The sequence below is a fragment of the Pollicipes pollicipes genome, unplaced genomic scaffold (genome assembly GCF_011947565.3).
Source record: "Pollicipes pollicipes isolate AB1234 unplaced genomic scaffold, Ppol_2.1 Scaffold_3087;HRSCAF=3621_pilon_pilon_pilon, whole genome shotgun sequence".
Classification (NCBI taxonomy): domain Eukaryota; kingdom Metazoa; phylum Arthropoda; class Thecostraca; order Pollicipedomorpha; family Pollicipedidae; genus Pollicipes; species Pollicipes pollicipes.
This window is the reverse complement of record NW_023596225.1, coordinates 45970432-45995416: the sequence shown is the minus strand read 5'-3', so window position 1 is coordinate 45995416 and position 24985 is coordinate 45970432. Positions and strand designations below refer to the sequence as shown.

At 59.1% G+C, this 24985-nt stretch overlaps 1 protein-coding gene across 6 annotated transcripts in view; it reads left to right on the top strand.

Annotated features, from left to right (window-relative positions):
* Positions 1 to 24985, top strand: part of LOC119114859 (coronin-1A) — a 40725-nt gene that overhangs the window by 12443 nt on the left and 3297 nt on the right. For 2 of the 6 annotated variants that reach the window (XM_037238912.1, XM_037238911.1), the window contains exons 2-12: positions 12977 to 13063; positions 13214 to 13411; positions 14457 to 14573; positions 16862 to 17011; positions 18246 to 18410; positions 20757 to 20981; positions 21427 to 21636; positions 22021 to 22138; positions 23296 to 23444; positions 23753 to 23989; positions 24660 to 24758. In XM_037238912.1, the coding sequence (XP_037094807.1) occupies positions 13043 to 13063; positions 13214 to 13411; positions 14457 to 14573; positions 16862 to 17011; positions 18246 to 18410; positions 20757 to 20981; positions 21427 to 21636; positions 22021 to 22138; positions 23296 to 23444; positions 23753 to 23989; positions 24660 to 24758 (1689 nt within the window). In that variant the 5' untranslated portion in view covers positions 12977 to 13042. Of the gene's footprint in view, positions 1 to 7859; positions 7950 to 12976; positions 13064 to 13213; positions 13412 to 14456; positions 14574 to 16861; positions 17012 to 18245; positions 18411 to 20756; positions 20982 to 21426; positions 21637 to 22020; positions 22139 to 23295; positions 23445 to 23752; positions 23990 to 24659; positions 24759 to 24985 lie in introns of those variants that run through there. The other 4 variants (XM_037238913.1, XM_037238910.1, XM_037238909.1 and 1 more) reach the window with 4 other exon arrangements.

Below are 24985 nucleotides of genomic sequence, written 5' to 3'. Positions count from 1 at the left end.
GTGTGTTGCCGTGACGTGACGGCCTGTGACGTCACGACTGCCGTTAGTTCGGCTGACCACGCTGACTGGTGACCGGTGTACGGTGGCGGTCCCGGGAGAGCGACGGCCTCTCCGCTGGCCTGCTGTCCGGCCGGCCGGAGCAAAAAATCAGGCCGGTAGCCCGTGTCGTCGGCTCACCAAGGACGGCTGTCCAGCTGGCAGGCACGGGGTGTGGAGGTCCAGCGTTGTAACGAATTGCAGCCACAACGCTGTCTCACAGCCGCGGTGCCGGTTTTGTCGCGCGGGTCCACGGCTTGCGCTGGCAGCAGCGGGGGGGGGGGGGGGGCGGGCCTGTATCTGCAGTCATGCAGCTGGATGTACGCTTCGACCTACTTGCGGGTGTCTCGCCGTTGAACCGTGCAAATCCCCACCGGGTGTACCTCCTCTGAACGCGGATGAACGTGCTCTGATGACCGCGGAGGTGACCGCGATCTCGTGCGGCGGCTTTCGGACAGCAGTCTGACCGGTGTGACCCTGACCGGCCACCGCGCAAAAACTGCCGCCGGACCCGCCGGGCTTGTCGCTGGCAGACGCGGCCAGATCAAAGGTGTCGACACGTGTTGTTGGCCGCCGCTCCAGTGGGGTCAGGTGTTCGCGAGCGACGCTCCAGGGAGCTCTGTCTATAGGTCAGCTGCCTCTCCTGGGTGGGTAATTAGTGTGGCCTTGGTGAAGTGTATGGCCGAAGCTAATTGGCGCTCGGTGGCCGTAATTGGCTTTACCGGCCAACTAGAGCGGTAAGTGAGCATCTGGCCACTGCTAACTTGAATGCTGGTGATGGAACGCGAAGAACAGGAAAACTCATTTGCCCAGCTCGTGCCAACCACGGCGACCAGCCTCCTCCTGGCCCGACTGGCGAAGCTTCCGCGCGGCTGACGCTGTAGGTCGTCCGGAGCGCGGGGCCTCGGGTCGGGGCCCTCCGGCGGCGCCCGCGGTGACAGCGCCGTCACGTCGCCCCGCAATTGATGACCGTGGGAATGGTGTTCGTGACTCGGATTCGGAGCCGGTACTCTCCGCGCGCCGCAGCTGTGGACAGACGGACGGCATCGAAAGTAGTGCGCCGCGCTGCCGACGCTGGTGCCGACACGGAACAATCCGAAAGTAGAGGCATCAGGGCTAGAGGAGCAGGTATACGGACGATCATTTGTCATTGTCTTTTCTGCCCGACGTCTAAACGACAGTTCTCTTTACGGAGTGAAAACTTAACGCTCATAAAAGGAGCAACTAACTTCTACCTTGTCTGGTATCAGGCTGAAGCTTGTAGAGAGGCTTGTAAGCCACAGTCGGTAAACATTCATACAAAAACCATGCGACCAATCCATTCACCAGGGAAGATGACACTGGTCCGAACAGAACCTTTATCAAAGACGCGAACGTTGTGTTAAAAGCTATTCGACGTTATGGCGAATGCTGTCGTTTCTGCCCAGGCTACATGCTGCCTCGCTGTGGCCGCTGGGATGAGGACAGCGAGCGTGATGTCTTCTCAGGGGTTCCACACCTCCCTGTTTGTAAAGCGATGGCGTTTGCTAAGGTGGCGTGTACGCGGCCTGCACACGGGCGCTTGCTTCACAGACTGGTGGCCGGTGTTATCGCCTCTCTCGCTGGCTTTCATGTCTGCCTGAGGTGGACCGCGCTTTGTTTGGTTTTCGTCAACAAGCAGAGCAACGTGTTTTCGAGGTTTTTGCCTCGCTGCGAAGAAAATACGCGGATAGCGTGGATTTTACAAGCAGGCAGATGATTAAAAACCAACAGACAATTTTTGCTGGCTGCGGTCATCCAGAGTCATCCCACTGATTCCAGTTTGACTTGTATGCCACAAATATCGGAGATGTCTGATTGGCAGCAGCAAGTCAAGCAGGAAATCAAGAAAAAATGATCGCGCACTTCCCCTCAATGAAACTAAGACAACTGCTTTCACCAACGTGTCCCTGTAGTCGGCATCTGGGTGATGAACCTTTGAGAAGTGTAGGCCTGGTCTTCGGCTGCTGCGAATGGGTACTCACGCTGACCGGGCCAGTGCCCCACATTGAGCGGGCCCATCGCTCCGAGCCACGGTAAGCGTCACTGCGCTGTCAGTGAGGCTGGTGGGCCTTGACACACCGAGACGGCCGCCGCTGCGCTGTTTTGCCGGCCGGGCAGACACCCACACACGACTCAAACCCAACGGCCCTGGACTGCGGCAGCGAACGCGGTAGGAAACCACTGGCGGCGAATGGGATCACCTGCTGGGCTTCCGGCTCGTGCAAGGCTGGTCCCCTGCCCCCCCCCCCCCACCCCCCAAAAAAAAACACCAAACAAGCCGCCAGCTCCCGGACACTCTGCCTGACGTGTCGTAAAGTCTGTCGTTACACATGCATCGGCGACTGTCCCGTCTTTCCTGCTGTTTCCTTCGGCGAGTTGCCAACAAGAGCGCTGTGGGTAGTCGTCGGTGGCGCGCTGCCATGTTGTCAGGATGGACACTGCAGGTTAGGATGACGAATCACGCAATCGCCTGTTGACACTGTCGATTACAGAGAACCACCTACCTAAGGACGCCGTGACTGAATGATAGGCTGTCGGGCTGTCCCACGCTGTATGTGCAAGATCGTACTGCGCGATGATTTGTTAATAATTCAGTACCGGTTCGTTATTGACTCACTTAAGCATGTTTGGCGCTAAAGAATGCAACGCAAATTACCTTCGCCACGATGAACCCAACTTGCTCCGAGTGGGTGATGAATTCGGTCATGACATGGATCCTAGTCAGCTACGAGTTCTGCGTTCTATCGCTGACTCATTAGCTTGTTCGCTGGGCGCGGAGTATGGCCTCCGCAGAGTATTAGACGAGCCACCGGTAACCCTTCACTACCGGCCCCTTCTCTGACCCGTATGTGGGTTCTGCCGGTCACCGCCGTCCCATGCGCCGCTCGGCTGGCGCGGCCGCCTCTCCCCGTCCGGCGGCCTCTCGGTGTCGGCCCCGTCTGGCCGTGTTCTGATGTCCTAACCCGTCAGCGCCGCGGCCTCTCCGTCTGGGCGCCTCCCGGCTCCTCACGCCCCCCCCCCCCCCCTCCCCCTCACGTCGCGGACATGCTAAGCGGCTAACGGTGGGCGGTCGGCGGCCGGCCGCCTGCTGGACGGGCGCCGCTGCTAACCCAGATCGGGCCGCGCCATCTGTCGCCGCCGCCCGCCGCCGGCCGGCCGACCGCGGTCCGGTGCCGTCCCGCTGGTCCGGCGCCGAACAGTTACCGCTCGACCGGGCGCGTGGGTGGCGTCGGCAACGGCGGGCGACGGTCTTGAGCGCGCCCAGCCGCGAGGACTTAGTCAAGTGCTGGTGCCATCGGGGAGCACCCATAAGGCGTCAGCTCGCTTCAGCAACGTCTGCTTAATCCTTTCTCATAATTCTCTCACAATTTCATCCCTTCTCCTCGTGGTTTAAAAATGCGGAGTGTGTTCACGATGCTGAGGCCAACACATCGCTTGTGATAAAATCACCGAGACCTTCAGAATACTTAGCTTGGGGCGTGGAGTCTATGAGCCGGAAAGACACCTGCTGGTCACGGTCAGCTGTTTGCAACAAACAGGGCGTGTCGATGACGTTGCTGCCAATACGCCGGCAGAGGTCGTGGTCGGGCTTGAATAGGCTGAGAGGAATAACCGGGCGTCCGAGCTGAAGTTCAGACCTGACGCTCTGTCGAACTACAGAACAGCGACGCGAAAACTACCATAAAGCAAATGCTGTGATCGAGCCTGCTCCATCCAACAGACCTGGCATTCTGTTGGCAGTGTTTGTGATGTCAGCACACAGTTACTGTGTGCTGAAGCTATTCTGTAAGCTAAGCTAAACAGAAGCGCGGAGCTATTTCCTAACGTACAGTGCGGCAAAAGCACGAGAACGACGCTCAAGCTGGTGATGCGACGCCAGTCTACCGATCACCTCACGTCCCGTCCTCTCGCGCGCGGCCGACGCACCGGCGCCCCCGATGACCGCTCCTCGGCTCGTTGCTCCCGCCTGCCGCCGGGCCAGGCCACCCCGCGGACCCCGCCGCCTCGGGCCGGCTATGTCTCCCGCCAGGAGCGCGCCACCGCGCCTGCGGGGGAGCAGATCCCCGCCACCGCGTCTGCCACGCCCAGATAAATGAGCTGATAGTCGGCCGTCGCTGCCGGCGGCCGTCAAAGGTCCCCTGTGTCAGCTCCGACGCCACATTGCGGCAGCGCGGGCGCGCGCGCGTGTGGGCGCCGGCGGACGTGACGGGAGCTCGCCGGGCGGGTGTGAGGTTACCGCGCTGTGGAGCTACCGATCCGAGCTACGTGCGCAGAGGCCTGCGTAGAGCGCTCCGCGTTTACGCCCGTCGCCCGCCAGCTATGCCGGGCAACAAAATCCGGGATGAGAGCATCGGGAGCCCCGTAACTTTGAACAATGCTTGTAAATTACGGGATTCTTTACTGGTTCATTCGGTAGCTTTTGTCTTGCTGCGATTGTTTTCTTTGGGGTGAGACAGAGACGCGTGCACGATGAGACGTCCTCCGACACCTTGAGACGTTCTCAAGACGAAACTTGGCGCCTTGCGACGTGCCCGAATGGAGGCGGGAAACGCCGATCATTTTCGTAATGACAGTGGTTTACTTCTTGCATTGCGGGGAAGGAGATGCGCAAAATTGTGAGATGTCATGTGCAAATGATGTGCTGGATTGAATGCTTATCTTTGAAATAAGAAAGCCAGCTGGATCTAGAAAATACTGATACTTAAAATTTTAACAGGAGAAATATATTTGAAGTGTATTTCCCCAAGCCGTCAGCTGGGCTTCAGTTTCCCACGCCGGGATGTGACGCTAGGCTCGTCGAGGAGCAAACAACGCCGGCTCAGCCCACAGGCTAGCCTGAATTACCCATCCCATTGGTGCAGAGGAGGGGGAGGGTGTATTTTGGTCGGTGCGTTTGACCGCGATGTGACGCGAATCCCCTGCAGCGCGTGTCGCGTCCTGTTCGGAAACCTACGTTTTGGTGCACAGTTCGTTCTTGACGAGGACACCGACACTGACTCTGACACCAACGTAAACGTCTTTGGTCTATGATTCACTGGGCGAGATTCGTTCATTCACAAGTCTATCTCTTCACAAGAAGACCGTTCGCGGCTGTAGGAGATGGCGACACTGGGTCCGGAGACTGAGGTCGGATCGCCAGCCGCTCGTGCCTGGGCTGCCTGTAACTGACCTCGCGACAGCGACAGCGGGTCCCGACGGAGCTGCTCGCCTCGTGCGTTGTTTGCGATTTTTGTGCTTGTTCCACTGCTCAGCTGGCCAAGGGAAGATCTTGTTTGGTTGAGCTCAGTCTATCATCTCCAGCAGCGGGTTGTTTGGCTACTACATCAGTCACCGCTGCCGTGAGTGCGTGTCCCCTCGGGCGCACCGCGCGTTGTCTGTCAAGATTCTCCCGCCCGGGAACCGCTTGTTTTCAGGCCACAGCTCTGGTCACAAAGACATCCGTTAATCACCCAGACACCGACAGGTGGTTGCGGCTTACATTACGTGGTATTCCGTTTGTTTCGGGGTGCTTTCCCGTGCTGGAACCATCAGGCAACAATGTCTCATTATGGCCAACTGTTCCACAGCTTAAACATAACAATTCGGGTGGTCCAAACAAATGGTCCTCACAAATGCTAGAATGTAGAACGTGAACAACAGAGCACTCGTCGGTCATATGCACACCGTTCTCCATTCGCTGGCACGATCCTCGATGGACCGGCGTCAAAAATTCCCGTCTAGCGTCTCAACAGTGAGTTTAATTACCCTCGACCACGCATCATACAGATTATTACCATCATATAGATTCTTACCATCGATCACATAGGGCGTTGGAAAAGTGCCCAATGGGTTCCACTGAATCATCCCGTCGATTATTATGCGCACTGCACTTGCGGATACAGTTGCAGCGGGGCGTGCACATTGCACCCATTCCGCCGTCTGGTGCCGTACCGCTCGGTATGCAGGGTGACATCCATGAGGTCACGAGGTCAACCGGTTCATTGCGAAGCCATCTGCCGGCGCTCGCGGCAGGGGAGAGGAGAAGAAGACCTGTCACCTGTTGCAGTGAGACCAGATGGATCGAATTAATGTGTCCACGACAGCTCTCACGTGTGGGAAGCTTACTGAGGCGCGGCTAACCTTGGATTTTATGGCAAACCACATTTTCTCAGCTTTTTCTTGTCCCTCGTCGGGCCCTCAAGACCGCTCTGGGGTATTGGTGCTAAAAGACCGCATTGTATCCCAAGAAAAGGAAACTGAGAGATCGCTGAGAATCTGGCCTCAAAGCGCCAGTTGTGTTTGACGTGAAATTAGTGCCTGAACCGGTGAGGCCAGCCCATCCGCCTTGCTGTCCTCATCCACGCTTTATGCGGAGTTCCTGCAATGCCGTGTTCATCTTGTGCATCAATCAGCTGATCTATATAAGCTGCATTCATCAGCCATGAGCGGGCTTAGGTGCCTACTCGAGCGCCTGCACACACCCCGAGGATTCCTGTGCCTGCCCGGGGGTTCCTGTGCCTGTGCGGGGGGGGGGCCTGTTCCTATGTGGCCTGTGGGTCCTGTGCGAGAATCGGCAGCGGAGGACTTCCCAATGCATGCGGTCTTGCCCCACCACTTCTCTCCGCTCCCTTGCATCCCACGGTCCTGAAATGGTCACTGAAGGCCGAAAGGGCTCTAATCCAAACCAAGCAAAAGGGACCACTCCAGTCTTTACGTTTAGGGACGGGGGGGGGGGGGGGGTAATCATGTGGGCCGTGACCCACGCTTTTCCGTTGAAGTTTAAGGAATGCCATGTCATAATGCACGGAAAATGACCTTCAAAAGCGGGGTTGTTCCACCTCTTTTTAGCAGCGTTCTGACAGCCCTGCATTGATCTCGTTTCCACGACAGTGATCGCGGTATGGCAGAGGTCATTGTGTTAGCACGAAACTTATCACTGAGTCATGAAACCGGTCGCATCAACACCAAACTGATGACAGGACCGTATGACTAACCTTGGCATGATGGGACCGTCGCGTCAGTTAACTGATTCGCTGTCACGGAACGGATGACGTCACCATGAGACAGATGACGTCACGACGTCAGAAAATGTTATTACAGTAATGATAAACTATTTTATGATTGGGCATGCTAACGCGGTCATGAGATGGATGACGTTACGGGACTGGTTATGTCATTACGAGTCTGATCGCGTCATCGTCGACAAAGCGTCATCAAGGAATCCATCGTGAAGTCATAATATGGATCACGTGACCATGGTGTTCACGTGACCAGGGTGTTCACGTGACCATGATAATGCACTGATCGCGCCATCTGAACGGAAGATTGCACAGATGTATTTGGACAAAGGGAATGTCGCAAGGGGAGGAAACCCCGAGTAGCCTGACCAGACCCAGACGCGGCTCAGTCCCACGCGCCGGTGGGACTCAACAGCGCGGAACGTGAACAGGGCAGACAGACGTGTCTGAGCGGTGCTGAACTTTGGACTCTACCTTTCGTGAAAAGGTGGAGTCAATTTTGGCGATCAATTTTGGTTCCGGTGCACCTTCTCTGGATGGAGAAAGTCAACTGGGCCAGTGTTACGTGCCCGTATGGTACGTCGCCACAGCTAGCCAGTCGTGCTCCCAGCCGCACGTGCCCACCCCGACATGGCCTGTTGACCCGATCGGCCGGACCGGCTGACTCAGCCGGTGCGTGACGCACAGCGCTGCCACACCCGCCCGGACCGGCCGCCTCGGTCCGGCGGCCGTGCCGCCTCCGGCGCCGCGTCGGCCGTCGGCTTCGACGGGGTCGCCGCCGTCGCCGGCGCCAGTCAGCCGGCGGCCGGGGCCGCGCTGGGAGCGGAGGCGGTGCCGTGGCGGCGGGCCGACATGGCGGCCCCGCCCCTGGAGCGGAGCGGCACGTTCTCGGAGGTGAGCCCGCGCCGGTCTGCGCCGCCCGACTCTGTCGGCCCGCAGAGGCGTGCTCCGGGGAGCGAGGGAGCATTGATCAAACCGCGTGGCCGCTGGCACCCCGCCTCCGCTGCTGCCGCTGCCGCCGCCGCCGCTGCTGTGGCCGGGTCACTGACCGGGGGGTGTGGCCGCGCCGCGAACGGGTCAAGGTCACGCCTCGTGTGTCACCTCGTCTCGGTCACGGTCCGTGATTCGACGAGGACATCGGGGCGGTTATCGCTGCGGCAAAACTGCCGGCGCCGCCGCGTCGACCCGCCGGAATCGATACTGGCCGGAGGGCGGGTTTGGCGGGGTCGGGACGCCCGGCGGGCTCGGGCGGGGTCAGTCTCTGCCGAGCGGCCCCTGCCGCTGCCCGGCGCACGCGCCGCGTCCCGGCCGGGGGCGGGTGTTTGTGTGAACCGTGAATGAAACGGCGCTGAACGAGTCGAAATGTGTCAGCACCGGGTGGCTGAATGGAACAGGTGTTTACTGCTTCAGTTGGTTGGTGCTGTGGAGACCTGAATGGGCCTTGTTATGTGGCCAAAAATAATACGCATTTATGCCAGCGTAATAAAATTGTCGGAAATCAACATCGTGGAACTAAACGAACTCGCGCCCCATTGCGGCACGCTCTTATTATCACAGGAGCCCGCCCGAATCGCTCAGTGTACCGTGACGTCACGGTTCTGTCACAGAGCACGGCTCCCGATCCCCGCCTCTCCCCTGCGTCCTCCCCACCCTCCCCGGCGCCGCCCCTCCTCCGCCCGAGCGCGCGCGAGGCACGCGTGGGGAGAGGAGCCTCGCCGGCCGTCGACAGCCACATGGCGCGGGCGAGGCCACCGCCGGCGCCGCGCCGCGTTGCCCAACGTCGGCTATGGTCGGTATGCCAGCCGGGCATATGGTGAAAATGACGCACATAACTCGGCGGTTTCACCAGCAGACGGCGCGTGCGGGCGCGGCGGGGCGCCGGCCTCGCCGCGCCCGCGCTGCCGCCCGTCCAAACGCCCATCAAGTACTGTCGCAGAAGCGACGTGCCACGCCGGAGACGACCGCGGTGTCATTCCAGTCCCGTCGCCCCGCCCAGAGGCGGCTCGCCGCCCGCCCGAATCTCTCTCCTCGTGGAAGGAGCCGCCGCCGCGTCGGCTGCCGGTCGGCCGCGTCTCGCCACAGGCGGACGGCTGCGGGCCCGGTGACCCTGAGAGGGGCCGCGCCCCAGCCCGGTGCTGCGCAGGTCGGGGCCCGTGCGCCGCCGCGCCACTCACCGGGCGTCAGCGGGTGTGGAGCGGGCTGAGCAGCCCCGTGGGGGATGATCAGGGCCAGGGGCTGAGCAGCGCCGTGGGGGATGATCAGGGCCAGGGGCTGAGCAGCCCCGTGGGGGATGATCAGGGCCAGGGGCTGAGCAGCGCCGTGGGGGATGATCAGGGCCAGGGGCTGAGCAGCGCCGTGGGGGGGGGGGGGGTCAGGCTGACGACCCGCGGCGCTGCGCTCGGACGGCCCTGGCAGAGACAGGGTAGGGCGCGGCCAGCAACAACTCACCAAGCGGGAACCAGTAGCTTGGTTTGAGGTTTGCTGGGGGCGCTGCCCAAGCGAACTGATTGCCATGTTACTAACTGTTGCGCACTGATAACTACTCGGCTCCCAGCCAAGTATGGAACCATGTCTTAAAGCGGATCACTGGCCCTCACGAACAGGCCGGGAGCCGGTCAGGTACGATAAGGTCGACAGTTTACCAGCGTAGAGTAAACTGGTCTGAGGTCCGAGGGTCTGATGTCCCTGCCGCGGCGCCTGCGGGCCCGCCCGTCCGTTCCGTCCGTCCGAGGGTCTGATGTCCCTGCCGCGGCGGCTGCGGGCTCGCCCGTCCGTCCCGTCCGTCCGAGGGTCTGACGTCCCTGCCGCGGCGACTGCGGGCCCGCCCGTCCGTTCCGTCCGTCCGAGGGTCTGATGCCTCTGCCGCGGCGGCCTGCGGGCCCGCCCGTCCGTTCCGTCCGTCCGAGAGTCTGATGTCCCTGCCGCGGCGGCTGCGGGGCCGCCCGTCCGTTCCATCCGTGCCGTTCGGCCGGTCGGCGGGCTCGCCATGGCGTGCGGGCCGGCCCGCGGATGGCCGCCGTGAGCAGGCACGTCGGCAGTGAATGGTGCGGCGGGGGCGAGCTGTAGCCACGGAGGTACTGTCGGCGGGAGGTCCGCCATCAGAGGCCTCTGTCGGCCGGCCGATAATTTAGTCCCTGCCAGGCGCGAAGCTACAGAACGACGGGACTGAGCAGACAGCGGTGCCTGCTTCATCCAGACAGTCATGTCATCCCGCCTTACTGGCAGCATGGCGCGCTGTCCAAACTGCCTTGCGCTGCCCACTTGAGTCAGCAGGATGGCCGGCTGCCGCAGCGGTGTGGCAGACCGGCAGGGCTACCGTGCCTTTCTGCTTTAGTCAGCAGCAGGTTGGCTATCCCCCGCCTCAGCAGCAGGGTGGCCGTCCTCCCGGTTTGAGTCTGCAGCAGGGTGGCCATCCTCCCGGCTTGAGTCAGCAGCAGAGTGGCCGTCCTCCCGGCTTGAGTCAGCAGCAGGGTGGCCGTCCTCCCGGCTTGAGTCAGCAGCAGGGTGGCCGTCCTCCCGGCTTGAGTCAGCAGCAGGTTGCCCGTCCTCCCGGCTTGCGTCAGCAGCAGGGTGGCCGTCCTCCCGGCTTGAGTCAGCAGCAGGGTGGCCGCAGGGTGGCCGTCCTCCCGGCTTAAGTCAGCAGCAGGGTGGCCGTCCTCCCGGCTTGAGTCAGCAGCAGGGTGGCCGTCCTCCCGGCTTGAATCAGCAGCAGGGTGACCGTCCTCTCGGCTTAAGTCAGCAGCAGGGTGGCCGTCCTCCCGGCTTGAGTCAGCAGCAGGGTGGCTGTCCTCCTGGCTTGAGTCAGCAGCATGACGCACCGCCGGGCTCGTTACGCCGCTGGAGGCCGGCGCCGGATGCGTCCATTCTGCAGATGAGGGCCGGGTGCGCTCCGCGTGCTCGGCGGACGGTTTCGGCGGGTTCCGCCTCGCCCTCGGTCCGGTCCCGTCTGCTGCTGACCTGGGCCTCGGCCTGGAGTGGCTCCCGCCCGCGGCGTGATCCTGGTCTGCTCCTGACCTCGGTCGCAGTCTGAGGTGGCTGTGGTCCACGGCCCGGTTCTGGTCTGCTCCTGACCTCGGTCCCAGTCTGAGGTGGTTCCCGTCCGCGGCCTGGTCCTGTCTGCTCCTGACCTCGGTCCGAACCTGATGTGGCTCCCGCCCGCGACCCAATCCCGTCTGCTCCTGACCTCGGTCCCAGTCTGAGGTGGCTATCGTCCGCCTCTCCGGCCAGAACACCAGTGATGCTGACACTGCAGGCCCAGACCCGGTCTGGAGCCAAGAATTTTCAGCAGGCCGATATTCATCACAATGCTCAACCCAGCCTCACAACTTCCCGACTTGGACAGTCCGCGCGCTGCTGCACCGGCATCGTGGGGTGGGACGCGCTCACATAATTACTTCGTTTTCTGTAGGTGCTATGAGAACGCACGATGGCAATTAAAACGCGGAAAAGAGGAGCCTTTTGAAGTTTTGAACCGTAAAATGTATGCAAATGCATCATTTGGACTGGGCGCTGCGTTCATAACGGTGGACGGATAGTGGGTCTATGATTTCTAAGAAGCCCCGTCGCCTAGAAGAGTCAGCAAACGAGCCGCAGAAATTGCAACCAGAAATTGCAACCAGAAATTGCAACAGTGTGCACAGTGTCACCGGAAGGGATCATTGCGGTCATTCCGTGCGAAAGTGATCCCGAGCTGAAGGAGTGAGCGGACAGCGCGTGGCCTGAACGCCGCCAGAGCCGGCATAACTGGCAGACATCTGTCAAAACACGCGGCGTTGCACCCAGCATGTTGTGCTTTCGAAGTTCGGCTCCACAGATGTTCCGTTCTGACGGTAATGTGTCATTTACCCTTTTCCGTAATTATAACTTCAAAAATTGTCACTACTCTACGCTTGCTTTGCGACAGCTTATCGAACTTCATGCCATCCTAATACGCCTGCCTGGCAGCGTCGGTCATCAAAGAGAGAACGAGGGGGAGAGAGAGAGAGAGAGAGAGAGAGAGAGAGAGAGAGAGAGAGAGAGAGAGAGAGAGAGAGAGAGAGAGAGAGAGAGAGAGAGAGAGAGAGAGAGAGAGAGAGAGAGAGAGAGAGAGAGAGAGAGAGAGAGAGAGGGAGAGAGGGAGAGAGGGAGAGAGAGAGAGGGAGAGAGAGAGTGAGAGGGAGAGAGAGGGAAGGAGAGAGCAGCACACCACACCCCACGGCGCACGACTGCGCATCCAGAGCCCATTCGGCCTGCGGCCGCGTCTGTTGTCAGCGGCCCTGCCGGGGCCGCAGCGGAAGCCTGCCGGCAGCGTCGCGTGACGGGCGCCGCCGCCAGTTGCTCCCATGCAGCGTTCACATCCACGGCCACCCGCCACAAACCGCGCCACGGTGGCGCGAACGAGGTGGTCGGACTAGTGAACGCTGTGACGTCAGACCGCGCTGGCGCGGCCATGCGCCAGTCTGTAGCGGGCCGCCCTGGTGCTGCCGGCGCCGGGGTCGGGCCGGGGCGCAGCTGATTGGCTGCTGCGTGCGGTGCTCTGGGTCTGGCCAGTCTCTGATCGGCGTGGTTCGTGTTTTCCGATGGCGGTGCTGCCACCCGGACGCAGGTCACAGGTCAAGGCTCTGAGTCACGCGCTAACATCCGGGTACGGCAGGTGGGAGTGGCTTCGGTTTGTTGTCGGCGAATGCCGCAGCGTGTAAAGATCGGACGGTACGTCAGGGACCAAGACCAACGGACTTTGAATCAAGCCAGCCATTGGTGTGCGGTGGCTCGGAAGTTGCCGTTTTCTTGTATGTTATTATTGTTTTTTTGTGTAAGCAGGTGCGATGAAATCAGTGCCTTTCACGATAAGGTACATTTATCTGCGATAGCATGCGTGGGTTGTTATCGATTTTCGTTCACTGGTTTGTCCTCTTTATGTTACTTTATATTTTCTTTTCCAGATGTTTTAAGTTGAGCTCGCTTTTGGCCCAGTTGGTTCCCCTATTCCGGCGAACGGCAACGCACAGATGAAGAACAACCAGTCCCAAGTAAGTCTTATCAGATATGACAGTTTATTTTAAGATGTTTTCAATGTTCTGCACGTTTGCCGCATGAGCGCACATCTGTCACATAACCGGTGCCCTGCGGTTCATTTCACACAGGGTTTCAGCTCTAACTGGACCCCGTACCGTTTTCAGTTCTCCTTCCGGGGGGTGCGGAGCTCCAAGTTCCGGCACATTTTCGGCTCGCCGGCGCGCCGCGACCGCTCCTACGACAGCCTCAAGATCACGCGCAACGCACACGATGGCAACTTCTGCGCGGCCAACCCAAAGTTCGTGGCTGTCGTCACGGAGGTGGCCGGCGGCGGAGCGTTCGTCGTCATCCCCCTGGAGCGGGTACGTGTGTGTGTGCCGCCGGTGCCTGACCCGAGCTCCCTCCGCGCGGCGAGGAGAACACTGTCCGAGCAGTTCCCGCGTGGCAGCGAAAGCCATCGGGGCATTTATCACGGCGGCAGCAATGCGTCGCCGGCCGCGCCGGTCACGTCTCAGTCGCGCCGTCCCTTCACACGGCCGCGCCATGATTGCCGCCGTCAGCTGTCCGTGACATCCTCAGCTGACCACGGAAGAGGCGGCGGCGCCGCGCGACCGTGACACAAAAACCGCTACCGATTGTCGGCGCCGGCGGCGGCGCGGCCGGCCGGGGCGCGCGCCGCATTCGTCGCGGCCGGCGCGGGACAGGGCGCCCCTGCGCCGTCGCCCGGTGCCGGAGAAGCGCGCGACATGGGACCCGTTACCCGTTCATCTCGTGCGACGCTCTGGATAGACCTCCGGGACGAGGCGGAACGCCGGCCGAATCGGCCTCCGAAGCCGAGTGATGGAGGGCCCGCTGAGGCTGACCGGCCTCCAGCGGCGCTATTTCGGGTGGCGTTAGCGGCCATTAATCTTGATTCCGATAAATCTGGGGCAGTTCGTGCTGTTCCCCGGTGCCGTGAGGACATAATCATCCACTAAAGTGGTCCCGGTCGATGCATCGAAAGCGGCCAGAATGCGCGCTGGCCGGTCGGACTGCCTGTAGCCAAGCTGAACTTTCTGGCAATTAAGATAATTATCTCGCTCATCGTGAGGTGCCTTTATTTCGGCATTTGGAGCACTTTTCCATCGAATTCCTGAGATTGCTTCCGCTGTCTTTCCGATAATTCTCGGTCATCTAGGTCGCCGTCACTGACATTAGGGGGTAGTTTAATGCCACCAACTAATCGCGCTTCTTTTGTTTTCGTTTTGTACGATATCGCAGATCTCATTTTGATCCAGTGGGATGGTTTAGCAAGCCAACATCCACTGCGACGGGTATTGCTATGTGTTTAGGCTATGCGGACTTGTGAAGCACTCTACGCTTTCGTCTCCCTTGCTGTCGTTGTTGACCTGACCAAATCGCCCCCAGACGGGCCGAGTGGACTCGTCCGTGGGGCGGGTGGCCGGCCACTCCGGGCCCGTGATGGACATCAAGTGGAACCCCTTCAACGACAACGTCATCGCCTCGGGCTCCGACGACTGCACGGTGAGTAAGCTCGTCCTCCCCGGCCGACCGCACCCGAGCCAGCGCACCTCCCGACAGTCAGTGAGCTGGCCCTCCGGGACCGAGCGCACCCGAGCCAGCGTACCTCCCGACAGTCAGTAAGCTGGCCCTCCGCGACCGACCGCACCCAAGCCACCGCACCTCCCGGCAGTCAGTAAGCTGGTCCTCCGCGACCGACCGCACCCAAGCCAGCGCATCTCCCGACAGTCAGTGAGCTGGTCCTCGGCGACCGACCGCACCCGAGCCAGCGTACCTCCCGACAGGCAGTGAGCTGGTTCTCCGCGACCGACCGCACCCAAACCAGCACACCTCCTGGCAGTCAGTGAGCTGGCTCTCCGCGGCCGACCGCACCCGAGCCAGCGCACTTCTGACAGCAAAAACCGCTCAGCCCAACACAAAGCACTGCAGGCACACCACCGTCGAACACCGCTCCACAGTCCTCGAACGGCCACGCCCAGGCGTGAAGCAACGCGGTGTGTAATGGGATGACTGCGCCGGGCCAGCGGCGCGCCGTCGCTGGACCGGAGTCGCGTTGCCATCCGGGGAACGGACATTGCTTCAGTCCCACGAGATCCGCCGCTCACCGCTCGCCGCCGCTCGCTGCCGGGAGAAAGCCGGGCCGGGCGCGCGCGCCGCCGCCGGGCGAGAGGTGAACGCGGTGACATGTGGCGTCCATCGGGGAACATCTCGGGTGGATGACGATGATGTAACCCGGTCGCCGTCCGGTGGCGGGCTGCGGGGAGAACTGCCGGGGCGTGACGGCGGGCCACTTGGTGAAGCCCGGCGGGGGCAGACAGGAGAGACTCGGCCATAGATGCCGAGCGCCGGCGTGGCCCGTGTCGTGACCCACACTGAAGCTCCCGGCATCGGCGTGACCCACACTGAAGCTCCCGGCATCGGCGTGACCCACACGGAAGCTCCCGGCATCGGCGTGGCCCGCGCCGAAGCTCCCGGCATAGGCGTGGCCCACACTGAAGCTCTCCTTCTCCGGCGATGGGATTGCATGCGTTATGCAATGAACATGGTGTGGGCTGCTCAGCCGCAAAAGACGCTTGCTACGGGCATGGAAAGCAGCTATTAGTCTACGTCTGGCGTAAGTGTTGTGTTGCATCATTTATCGGAATTCATCAGGTTGAGAACCACCTATTACGATTAGCTCCCAAACCGCAAACGCGGTAGAATTCGGTGTATTTCGGTATTTCAAGCGGGACGGTACGCGCACGGGTGGGTCAGACATGGAGGCCTCTCACCTATGCGAGGGATTCGGCCGTCCGAATAGCACTGGTTGGCGCGTGGTAGGCGAAATGCCGGCTGGTGTTTTTGCCCACGAAGAAGGAAATATTGTATCAAATTATTATGCTTTATGAGGTTTACTCACGAATGCACGGCAGACAGCAGAAGACGGAATGATGGAAAGGCGTGGTTATGACCACATTGCGTGAGCATCGCTGCCCAGGTGTTGTCCCTGAGCGCCGCCTCCGGACGAGCTTCTGTGATCAGGCCACTCTAGTTAATGCCTTCCACGCGGACTTGTGCTTAGTTCCACTTCAGCAGGATCTACCTCCCCCTGACGCGTACCATATGGCGTTGACTAGACCCCGACTTGGAACATCTTCGCGCCACTAGATATCGCTCAATTTCGAAGTCGATTCTGACGCAAGCGACAACAGCTGTGATATGATTTATGCTGTAGGCTTCACAAAAACATTGGCGAAATCCTCGAGTTGATAACATTTAAGCGTGGTCCCATGCAAGAGGTCAGAGACCTGACTACATTGGAAATTGCACACTGGATTGTTTGACACTGCCGGAACAGATCGTTCCGGCTATCTGATACGGTCGAATTAATTCGGATGAGCATCGATACCGAGCAACTGAGCTGGCGAAAAGGTTAGAGGAGATTTCCGTCCGTCAGGCATATCATGTGACTCACTGTGCGTAGGTTGGCTATAATTGTGAATGTTTGGTGACGTGTCACAGAAAGACGCACATTGTGACAATGGTCGTTGCACGCGACTGTCTTTCGATGAACTCTCAAAACAGCCTGGATAGCATAGAACACGAAACCCGCGACCTTGCTGCGCTGGCTCAAATTTGTAGCCGTGATTGCTGGTCAGGTGTCCATCAGAGAGCGAATCAGCTTCCCCGTTCGGCGCATCCAAGCCTGCCCACTGATGAAACGATGCTCCTACCCACTATCGACAAATCAGATGACCTTTCCACGCACGATCAGTGTCACACAGCCGCCGCCCGCACCGCCTGTGCCGCAGGTCAAGGTGTGGTACATCCCCGACACGGGCCTGAACGGCAACCTGACCGAGTGGCTGGTGGACCTGCGCGGGCACAAGCGGCGCGTCAGCTACATCGACTGGCACCCGACTGCCGAGAACGTGCTCATCAGTGCCGGCCTCGACCACCTGGTGAGTGGCGCGCGCTCGTCGCCTAGCGCGGCCGTGGCGCCTCCAGCTTCGAGGCAGCGGACGGGGCGTTGCGTTTCCCTGGCCGGGTGGAATGTGTTACGGATGGAGGAGGAAGGTGAGATGAAAGAGGAAAGGAGGTGGGATAATGGGAAATTTGACTCGCCTATTGAATTTGACGCGGTTGTTAAGCGCGACAAAGTGCCTATTCACGGCGGCATCAGCGTGTCCAGCACCCGCTGCCATACGGTCTCCTGGCGTCTCATACGGCCCATCTAGCCGCGTTATCAGTGTCTTGACGCGTCTGACAGCCAGCAGCCACGGCGATCCTGGCAGCCATCACGGACGCAGCCAAGCCGTGCGATGGCCGCGCTAAAGACCGGTCACTAACCACTGCTCTGGGATGTCGTGGGAACGTGCGCGGCGCGCGATCCTGATGGACAGCGCCGAGAGTGGACCTGGCAGACACGCCAGCCGTCTGAAACGTGCTCCCGCCACCGAATCAGCTCCTGTGCACGCCCCTGGCCGTGATAATGAGCGCAGAATCATGGTCGGGTGGAGCCCGCCGTCCGCGTCGCTTGTGTAAACACAGATTATAGCAGCGCTGTGTCATGGCCAACCGGGGACGACTGAAGTGCTGCTTCCTTTGTTGGTCGCGACAACAACGCCCTATTTTTCTTACCAGCTGCAAGTAGCTCATCGATGGAGCCATAGCCATATAACCATCGACGATATTGACATAGCAGCAGGGCGGCACACGAAGGATGCGCGCACGCTCTCGGCCATGTTGTCTTGTTAGCACATATCATCCGCACATGGTGTGCAGGCAGGCAAATCAAATATTGGTGTCTGCCATATCCCCTGCCCCCATGCCCCTGCAAATCCCCAATGGTGCGAACGGAGTCATGGCGTCTCACCACTCAAAAGATGACAAAAGGCAAGAATTGTCACCTTTAAGGCCTGATCTTTGGACAGCTTGAGCGGAATTCGGAATCTTTCCCTGTCTCTCCAGCTTGGATTCCGGTCACCATATGCTCGATGTCGTTCAGGGTTGGCCCCCACTTCGATCTATTTTCGCCACCCCAGCTTTTGAATTATTTTGAAAGGGTTCAGGACAAAAGCGCCACTATTGGACCGTGACCTTCGACCTTCCGGCCAAATCACGATTCCGCCGCGCCGCCGCACCACGCCAGCGATCTGCGACCCGGCTGACTCAGCGCGCGCCACGCGCCGGCAGATAATCGTGTGGAACATCAGCAAGGGTGAGGTGATCAACGCCATCGACTGTCACCCGGACGCCATCTTCGGCATGTCGCTGAACCGGGACGGCTCGCTGCTGGCCACCACGTGCAAGGACAAGAAGCTGCGCATCATCGAGCCGCGCTCTGGCCGCGTTCTGCAGGTCAGAGGTCAACGCCAGGCCCGCGGGGCCAGCGCGGAGGTCACCGGCACCAGCATGAGACACCTGCCGCTATCAGGTGGTTCTCTTGCTGGTTTCCGACTAGGCGAGAGGTCACTGCGGGCCTTCTGCCATGTCAGTTGTCACCGCCGGTGGCCCGCGACCGGTCAGAGGTCAGTGACTGAGCTAAAGGTCACTCATTCACCGTTCATCGCACGTGCGGATGGCGGTTCGTCGATCCTTGTAGTCACTTTCTTTGTCGAAATGGTTGCCGCGTGCTTTCATTGACAACGGCTGTGACAGGCAGGTCACGCATGAATGTTCAGAGAATGTCGCGTTTGATCGGCAGTAAATGTTAATGGATCTGTCCGGGTTTCGCTTCTGAAATGGAATAGGGTCTTATGCAATTATATCAGCTACAAATCAGTCAGAGCACTATAAGAGCTACGCGCATGTTTATGAACTCCCCTATTTTGTTCATGCCAGAAATTTGATAGTTTTGAAAGCTTGACAAGAAAATGAGCAACTAATCAAGGCTAATTTAGAAGACTACAGGAGGAACCACTTTATTTCATCGTTGTCATTGTTGTCACTGGGGCCTTTCGATGTACTCCGCTGGTGAGACTGTACGGCGTCGCCTGCCTCTCATTCTCATAGGAAAGACGGGCACGAAAGAAGAGTCGGACACTTGACTTCATTATCAATATCAGAGCAAATTATATGTTTTGCGCTCCCAATGGTTAATTGTCAAATGTTGTGCCATTGTATCTGATTAATACGATAATCAAACACACGCATTATTGTTGCCGGTTAGAGGTCATAAATCAGCTCTTTGTCTTCGCAAGTTAGAGGTAATTAACCAGCATCTCAGATATGGGCAGCATTGTGTCAGGTGATTTTGTACAAAATGCCCGGTGACATCACCGTGCATTTTGGGATCTGCGAAAGAAGCCATTTCCAAAAAGAAAAACAATGGTTTTACCGTTGAGTTTCTGCAGTCTTGATGAATCTTTTTCTGTATTTAACTTGGTCCCTTTAAACGAGCCGTCATTTGCAATATCGGTATTGCTTTGTCATCAGCAATTGCGAGTTGCAAGAAGTGTTTGCAGAACAGACAGTAAGGCTCCACCATGCTGCAATCTTAGTTTGATGGTTATGTAAATCGCACCCTTTCACAAAATGACGTCTTCTGCCCTTCACACGTAGTGTTGCAATCATAGTTTGATACTTATATAAATCGCTTTCTTTCACGAGATAACGTCTTTCGCCCTTCACATGTTTCCGGTTTTTCATCTGAACTTCTAGCCAACTGATTGATTTTTTGACGGCCGTGGGTTCAACCCATCAGGCGGCTTGACACCCAGTTGGACACGTGTGCAAACATCGTAGTCCTTTGGCATCGACGCGTGTCCTCAAATTACCGCTCAAACACCCGCCACAACCACTGATGGACTTTGCGTCCTCTTCAGAAGCATACATGCTGGTGTTCGCTGCTGTCGTCGGTTTTTTAGACGCCCAAACTGCGCCAAAATGAAAGGCTAAAATTTGACGAAAACCTGGTCATCATACAAAGACCTAATGGCCTCGCATAGACCGCTTCGAGCATAGATCTTGTGATCGACGTACTGGACGCATCACACGGATATTCCCTCACAATGCCGAGCCGTGGGCGAAAATGCGCTGCATACCTCGGTGCCGCGGGTCACTACACCTCACGACGCTGGTCCGCCGTCGGTTGTGACCTACCCTGGGGACGATGTGGCCTGTCCTTGCCCACTACCGGATGTCACCTGTCCCGTCGCCAGTGTGACCTGCCCTGCCCACTACCGGATGTCACCTGTCCCGTCGCCAGTGTGACCTGCCCTGCCCACTGCCGGATGTGACCTGCCCCGGTGCCGGTGTGACCTACCCTGCCCACTACCGGATGTGACCTGCCCCGGTGCCGGTGTGACCCGCCCTGCCCACTACCAGATGTGACCTGCCCCGGCGGCGGTGTGACCTGCCCTTCCCACTACCGGATGTGGCCTGCCCCGGCGCGGGTGTGACCTGCCCTGCCCACTGCCGGATGTGGCCTGTCCCGGCGCCGGTGTGACCTGCCCTGCCCACTGCCGGATGTGACCTGCCCGGTGGCGGTGTGACCTGCCCTGCCCACTACCGGATGTGACCTGTCCCGGCAGCGATGTGACCCGCCCGTATGTACTACTGGGTGTGACCTGCCCCGGCGGCGGTGTGACCTGCCCTGCCCACTGCCGGATGTGACCTGCCCCGGCGGCGGTGTGACCTGCCCTGCCTACTGCCGGATGTGACCTGCCCCGGCGGCGGTGTGACCCGCCCCCTCCCCGTCGCCAGGAGGGCCAGTGCCACGAGGGCGCCAAGGCGTGCAAGGTGCAGTACCTGGGCGACACGGGCCGAGTGCTCACCACCGGCTTCTCCAAGTTCTCGGACCGACAGTACGCCGTCTGGGACGAGCGCCGCCTCAGCGAGCCGCTCCGCCTCGAGAACATCGACTCGTCGTCCGGCATCATCTACCCCTTCTACGACCCGGACACTCGCGTCCTCTTCCTGGCCGGGAAGGTGGGCCGCCGACAGGGGAGCCAGTCGCGACTCTCGTCGATGACTGCGATATGGGTTTGATTTGTGACGTACGGTCCGAACGATGCACAGGGGCATGGATGTCACCATGCCTTAAATGCTGCCAGGGCTCAGTTTTATTTTGGTGCAATGATATCTCGTAGCAGTGAAAAAGGGTTACGCACCTGTACAAAAGTGACATTCGTATGTGGTGTGGAAGTTGGGGTCATCGCCATAGTGCGATTACAGCGATAAGGCACGACAATGCGATCGCAGTCGATGTTTTTACGGCATGTCGTTTGGCTACCGAGTCCTTAAGAGCCTAGCTGACCAACACCAAATGGAAGGTGATCTTTGCTGCTCCCGTCATTCGCAACACATGTGCCCACGTCTAAGGGGCAGCCATGCCCGTCCTCCCCTGACCTGCCGACTCGGTGTCGTCCGACAGGGCGACGGCAACATCCGCTACTACGAGATCGTGGACGAGCCCCCCTGGTGCCACTACCTGAACCAGTACATCTCGGGCTCGCCGCAGCGCGGCCTGGGCGTGCTGACCAAGCGCGCCATGGACACGCGCCGCTGCGAGATCTTCCGCTTCTTCAAGCTGCACGCCACCAAAGATCTGTGCGAGCCACTCACCATGATCGTGCCGCGCAAGGTACGCCGCCGGGAGGAGGAGGCGGGAAAGTGTGCCATGGTGCGGGACGCATGAGACTCGGGGCGTTAGCCAGCCCAGATGGCTTTTGATAAGAAACGCGGCTACATTGGGGGAGGAAGAGACCTTGTATGCGCTGAAAGCCCTTCAGGCATCTCCATGACCAGAATGAAAAGGATCCCGAGTCTGAGATTCAGAGGCTTGCACTTGTGATCGCGGACAAACTGCACACGAACAGGGTCATGGAGGGGGCGATTGCAATTGATGACGGAGTGGCATCCGATGAAGTGTAATGGCAATGGCCCATTCCGTGCCGGTGTCAGAGCCGCCCGTTTCTCCGGTGACGCGCCGTGACCTGACACGCGCGCTTGCGTGTCTGTGCCGCAGAGTGACCAGTTCCAGGAAGACATTTATCCGGACACGGCGGCACCGACGCCGGCCCTGACCGCCGAGGAGTGGATCGCCGGCCAGAACAAGCCGCCCGTGCTCATGTCCCTGCGCACAGGTGAGGCCGCCGGCACGCCAACGTGTGGAAGGATGTGTAGAACGAATGAAGCGCCGCTGGAATGCTGTCTGCATGCGGCTCCTATCTGGTAGGGCCAGGACGCGATATGAGCCATCTGAACACGTGAAGAGTGAGAGGAGCGTTGAGCAGAGGGAGTGAAAGTGCGCGGAAACCAGATGGTGTAAACGTCTTGGTGTGCGGATCTTCTGAATGGGAAGGGAATGAACGAATGCTCGTGTCTCGTGCGCCGCGCCACATGTACGTGCTTTGTTCCTACTTTGGGCGAGCCGCGCGGTTTTTGCCGAAGCTTGCCCGCTACCTGGGCTATGAATACCCGGGCCCCTCCGGTCCAAGCAGAGCGAGGTGACAGAAAGAAAGAGTAATAGATGCTGCTGAATGTGGATGGGAGGGCGGTTTAAACCGTCCGCGCATAATGGTGTGTGAGATGCGTGCACGAATTTGTGCGAGTTTGCATGTGTGCGATGCAAGTGTAGAGCATTACCCCGTTTTGTGCGAACCAAATGCCCAGTTTTTTCGGTCATATTTATTTTATGATGTTTTTAATATTTGTTGAAGTTTTGGTTCCATGGTGGGAGTCAGAGCGATCACTGAAAGAAAGATACCCAAAGACATTCAGAGTCTTACCCATAGGCTCATGGATTGGTGTTGACTTGCACGTCAAATTTGACGCTTCTTTTCAGGCATCAATCGCTACCAATGCATTTTGGATGTAGTGTGGTTGCAGGAAAGACGAATTTGTTTCACAATAAGCGAGAGTCGTGTCGCGAAAGTAATTGTGGAATGGTTGAGCGTGTGTCACGCTCAGTCAGGAGTTCATGTCATTTATCACTATCACTTCACTATTCTGCCAGAATTTTGTTCAGCTGGATGTTCGTTTCATTTTATTATTTTCGTGTTATTTCGAATGAAGTATATCATTCCTCTGTTTTCCCGCTATAAAAAATTAGGCGTCGTACATTTAACGACTCCTGAATGCAGGCACACTTCTTGATCTTTTGGCATGGATCTGATGGCAACAGGCGACCCCTCCCCCCCCCCCCCCCCCCCCCACTGCGGCATGTCATCGCCTCTAGTGCCGCATGTGACCGGGCGCCGGTCTCACCCGCACTCGTGTGACCCGCGCCCTCGGGCTACAGTCGGCGTGCCCCCAGGCGTTGCGGTGCGCACCCACAAGCCGGTCGGCCTCAACCGCGCTCAGGACGGCCTGATCGCCGGCGACCGCAACACCGACCGCAAGTTCGCCTTCATCTCGTCCGGCACGCGGCCCGACTACCGGCCGCAGCAGGTGCGTCACCGCCGGCGGCGGCGTCAGGGCAGGCGCCGGCGGCCGGCCGGGGGCGGGAGAGTGAGGCGCTGTGAAGACGGCGACGCCCGTGGACGCACCAAAGTGGACGGTTTGCCCCGCCGCGTTGTCGGCGCTGACGCAATTTTGCTTTGTTGACTTCGACGACGGCTTGTGTGCTGCTTTGTTGACTCCGACGACGGCTTGTGTGCTGCTTGGTGTCCAGCACAGTTGTGCGGTTTACTGGACGAGCTAATGAGACTGCGCCGCGGCCGACCTGACGAACTAACACCGAATGAACCGCATTACAGGAGAAAAACAACAAAACCAACAAAGAGAACGTGTCCCCTCGTCCGAAAGCTTCCCGCCCTGGCCCGAGTGCCGCCGGTCCCCGCTCCCGTATGTCCAAATCCGTCTCTGAGAAGGACCTCAGCCGCTGGAAAGCCGACCTGACCATCAGCGAAAAGTCGGGCAAAATCAAGGAGATTATCGAGCTGCTGGAGCGTCAGGCGCGCGCGCAGATTCTGCGGGCCTCCGACTCTCGGCTGGTAAATCACGCGCCGGCCGCTCGGTGACGGCTGGCACGCCCTGCGACGGTCCCAGGCCCCGGCGCGCGCACCCCTGGTGACGGCTGTCTGCTAGGTCTGACTGCTTCAGTCAGCGCTGCCCTGTGCCCAGGCTCCTTCGACCTTGGTGTAGTGCCACAGCATAGTCTGTCACGATCACCTGTCATCTGTCTGTCACGGAAAGTGGTGGCGGCTGAGGAGTCACTCCGCTCTGGCTTCGGCTCGTGCTGGATGAGTTCTTCATATTCAAGACTGACTTCTGTAATGTGTCGCAACGTGTATATCATTTAGGGAAACTTTTGAGTGGGGCAAATGAACGATTTGAGCAATGTAAGCTGAATTGCACTTCGTCAAGCAGCCACAAAGCACCATATCATCTCTTCTTGTTTCTCCTGAACGCGAATAACCATCGACCGTCCTCGATGTTTAACCCAGCTGTCCAAGGACTTAGCGGACTACAGCCACACTTCTTTCATTTCCTGCTCTTCATGAAAATTCGCTTTTTTCCCTCGGCGCCGTCTGGCGCGCGCACTCACCTTCAGCACGCACACGGGCGTGGACAGCGAGCCGTCGGCACACACCCGCGAGCTCGCCACGTGCACCGGCTGACCGCGTGACCCGTCTGTGACCTGACCTGACCCGTGGTGCGTAGGACACCTCTGAGGACAGTGGCGTGACTTCTGCTGACTCTTCTGACGAACCAGCTGACACAGGGGACGACGACCTTGACAGCGACGACCGCCGACCGCAGGTGCGAGCCCGAGCACCCCGCGCGCTTCACTGCTCACGACAGGCAGCATGGGTGCTGGCTGGGACTTCGCACAACCGTTGGATGGGAACGCTCCGAGAACGCTAGTGTTACAAGTCATGTTCGTTCGGTTCTGTCTTTCAATGAACTGCCGCTGATTGCAGACGCTATGGGCCATGGCGCTTGCATAATATATATATATATATATATATATATATATATATATATAT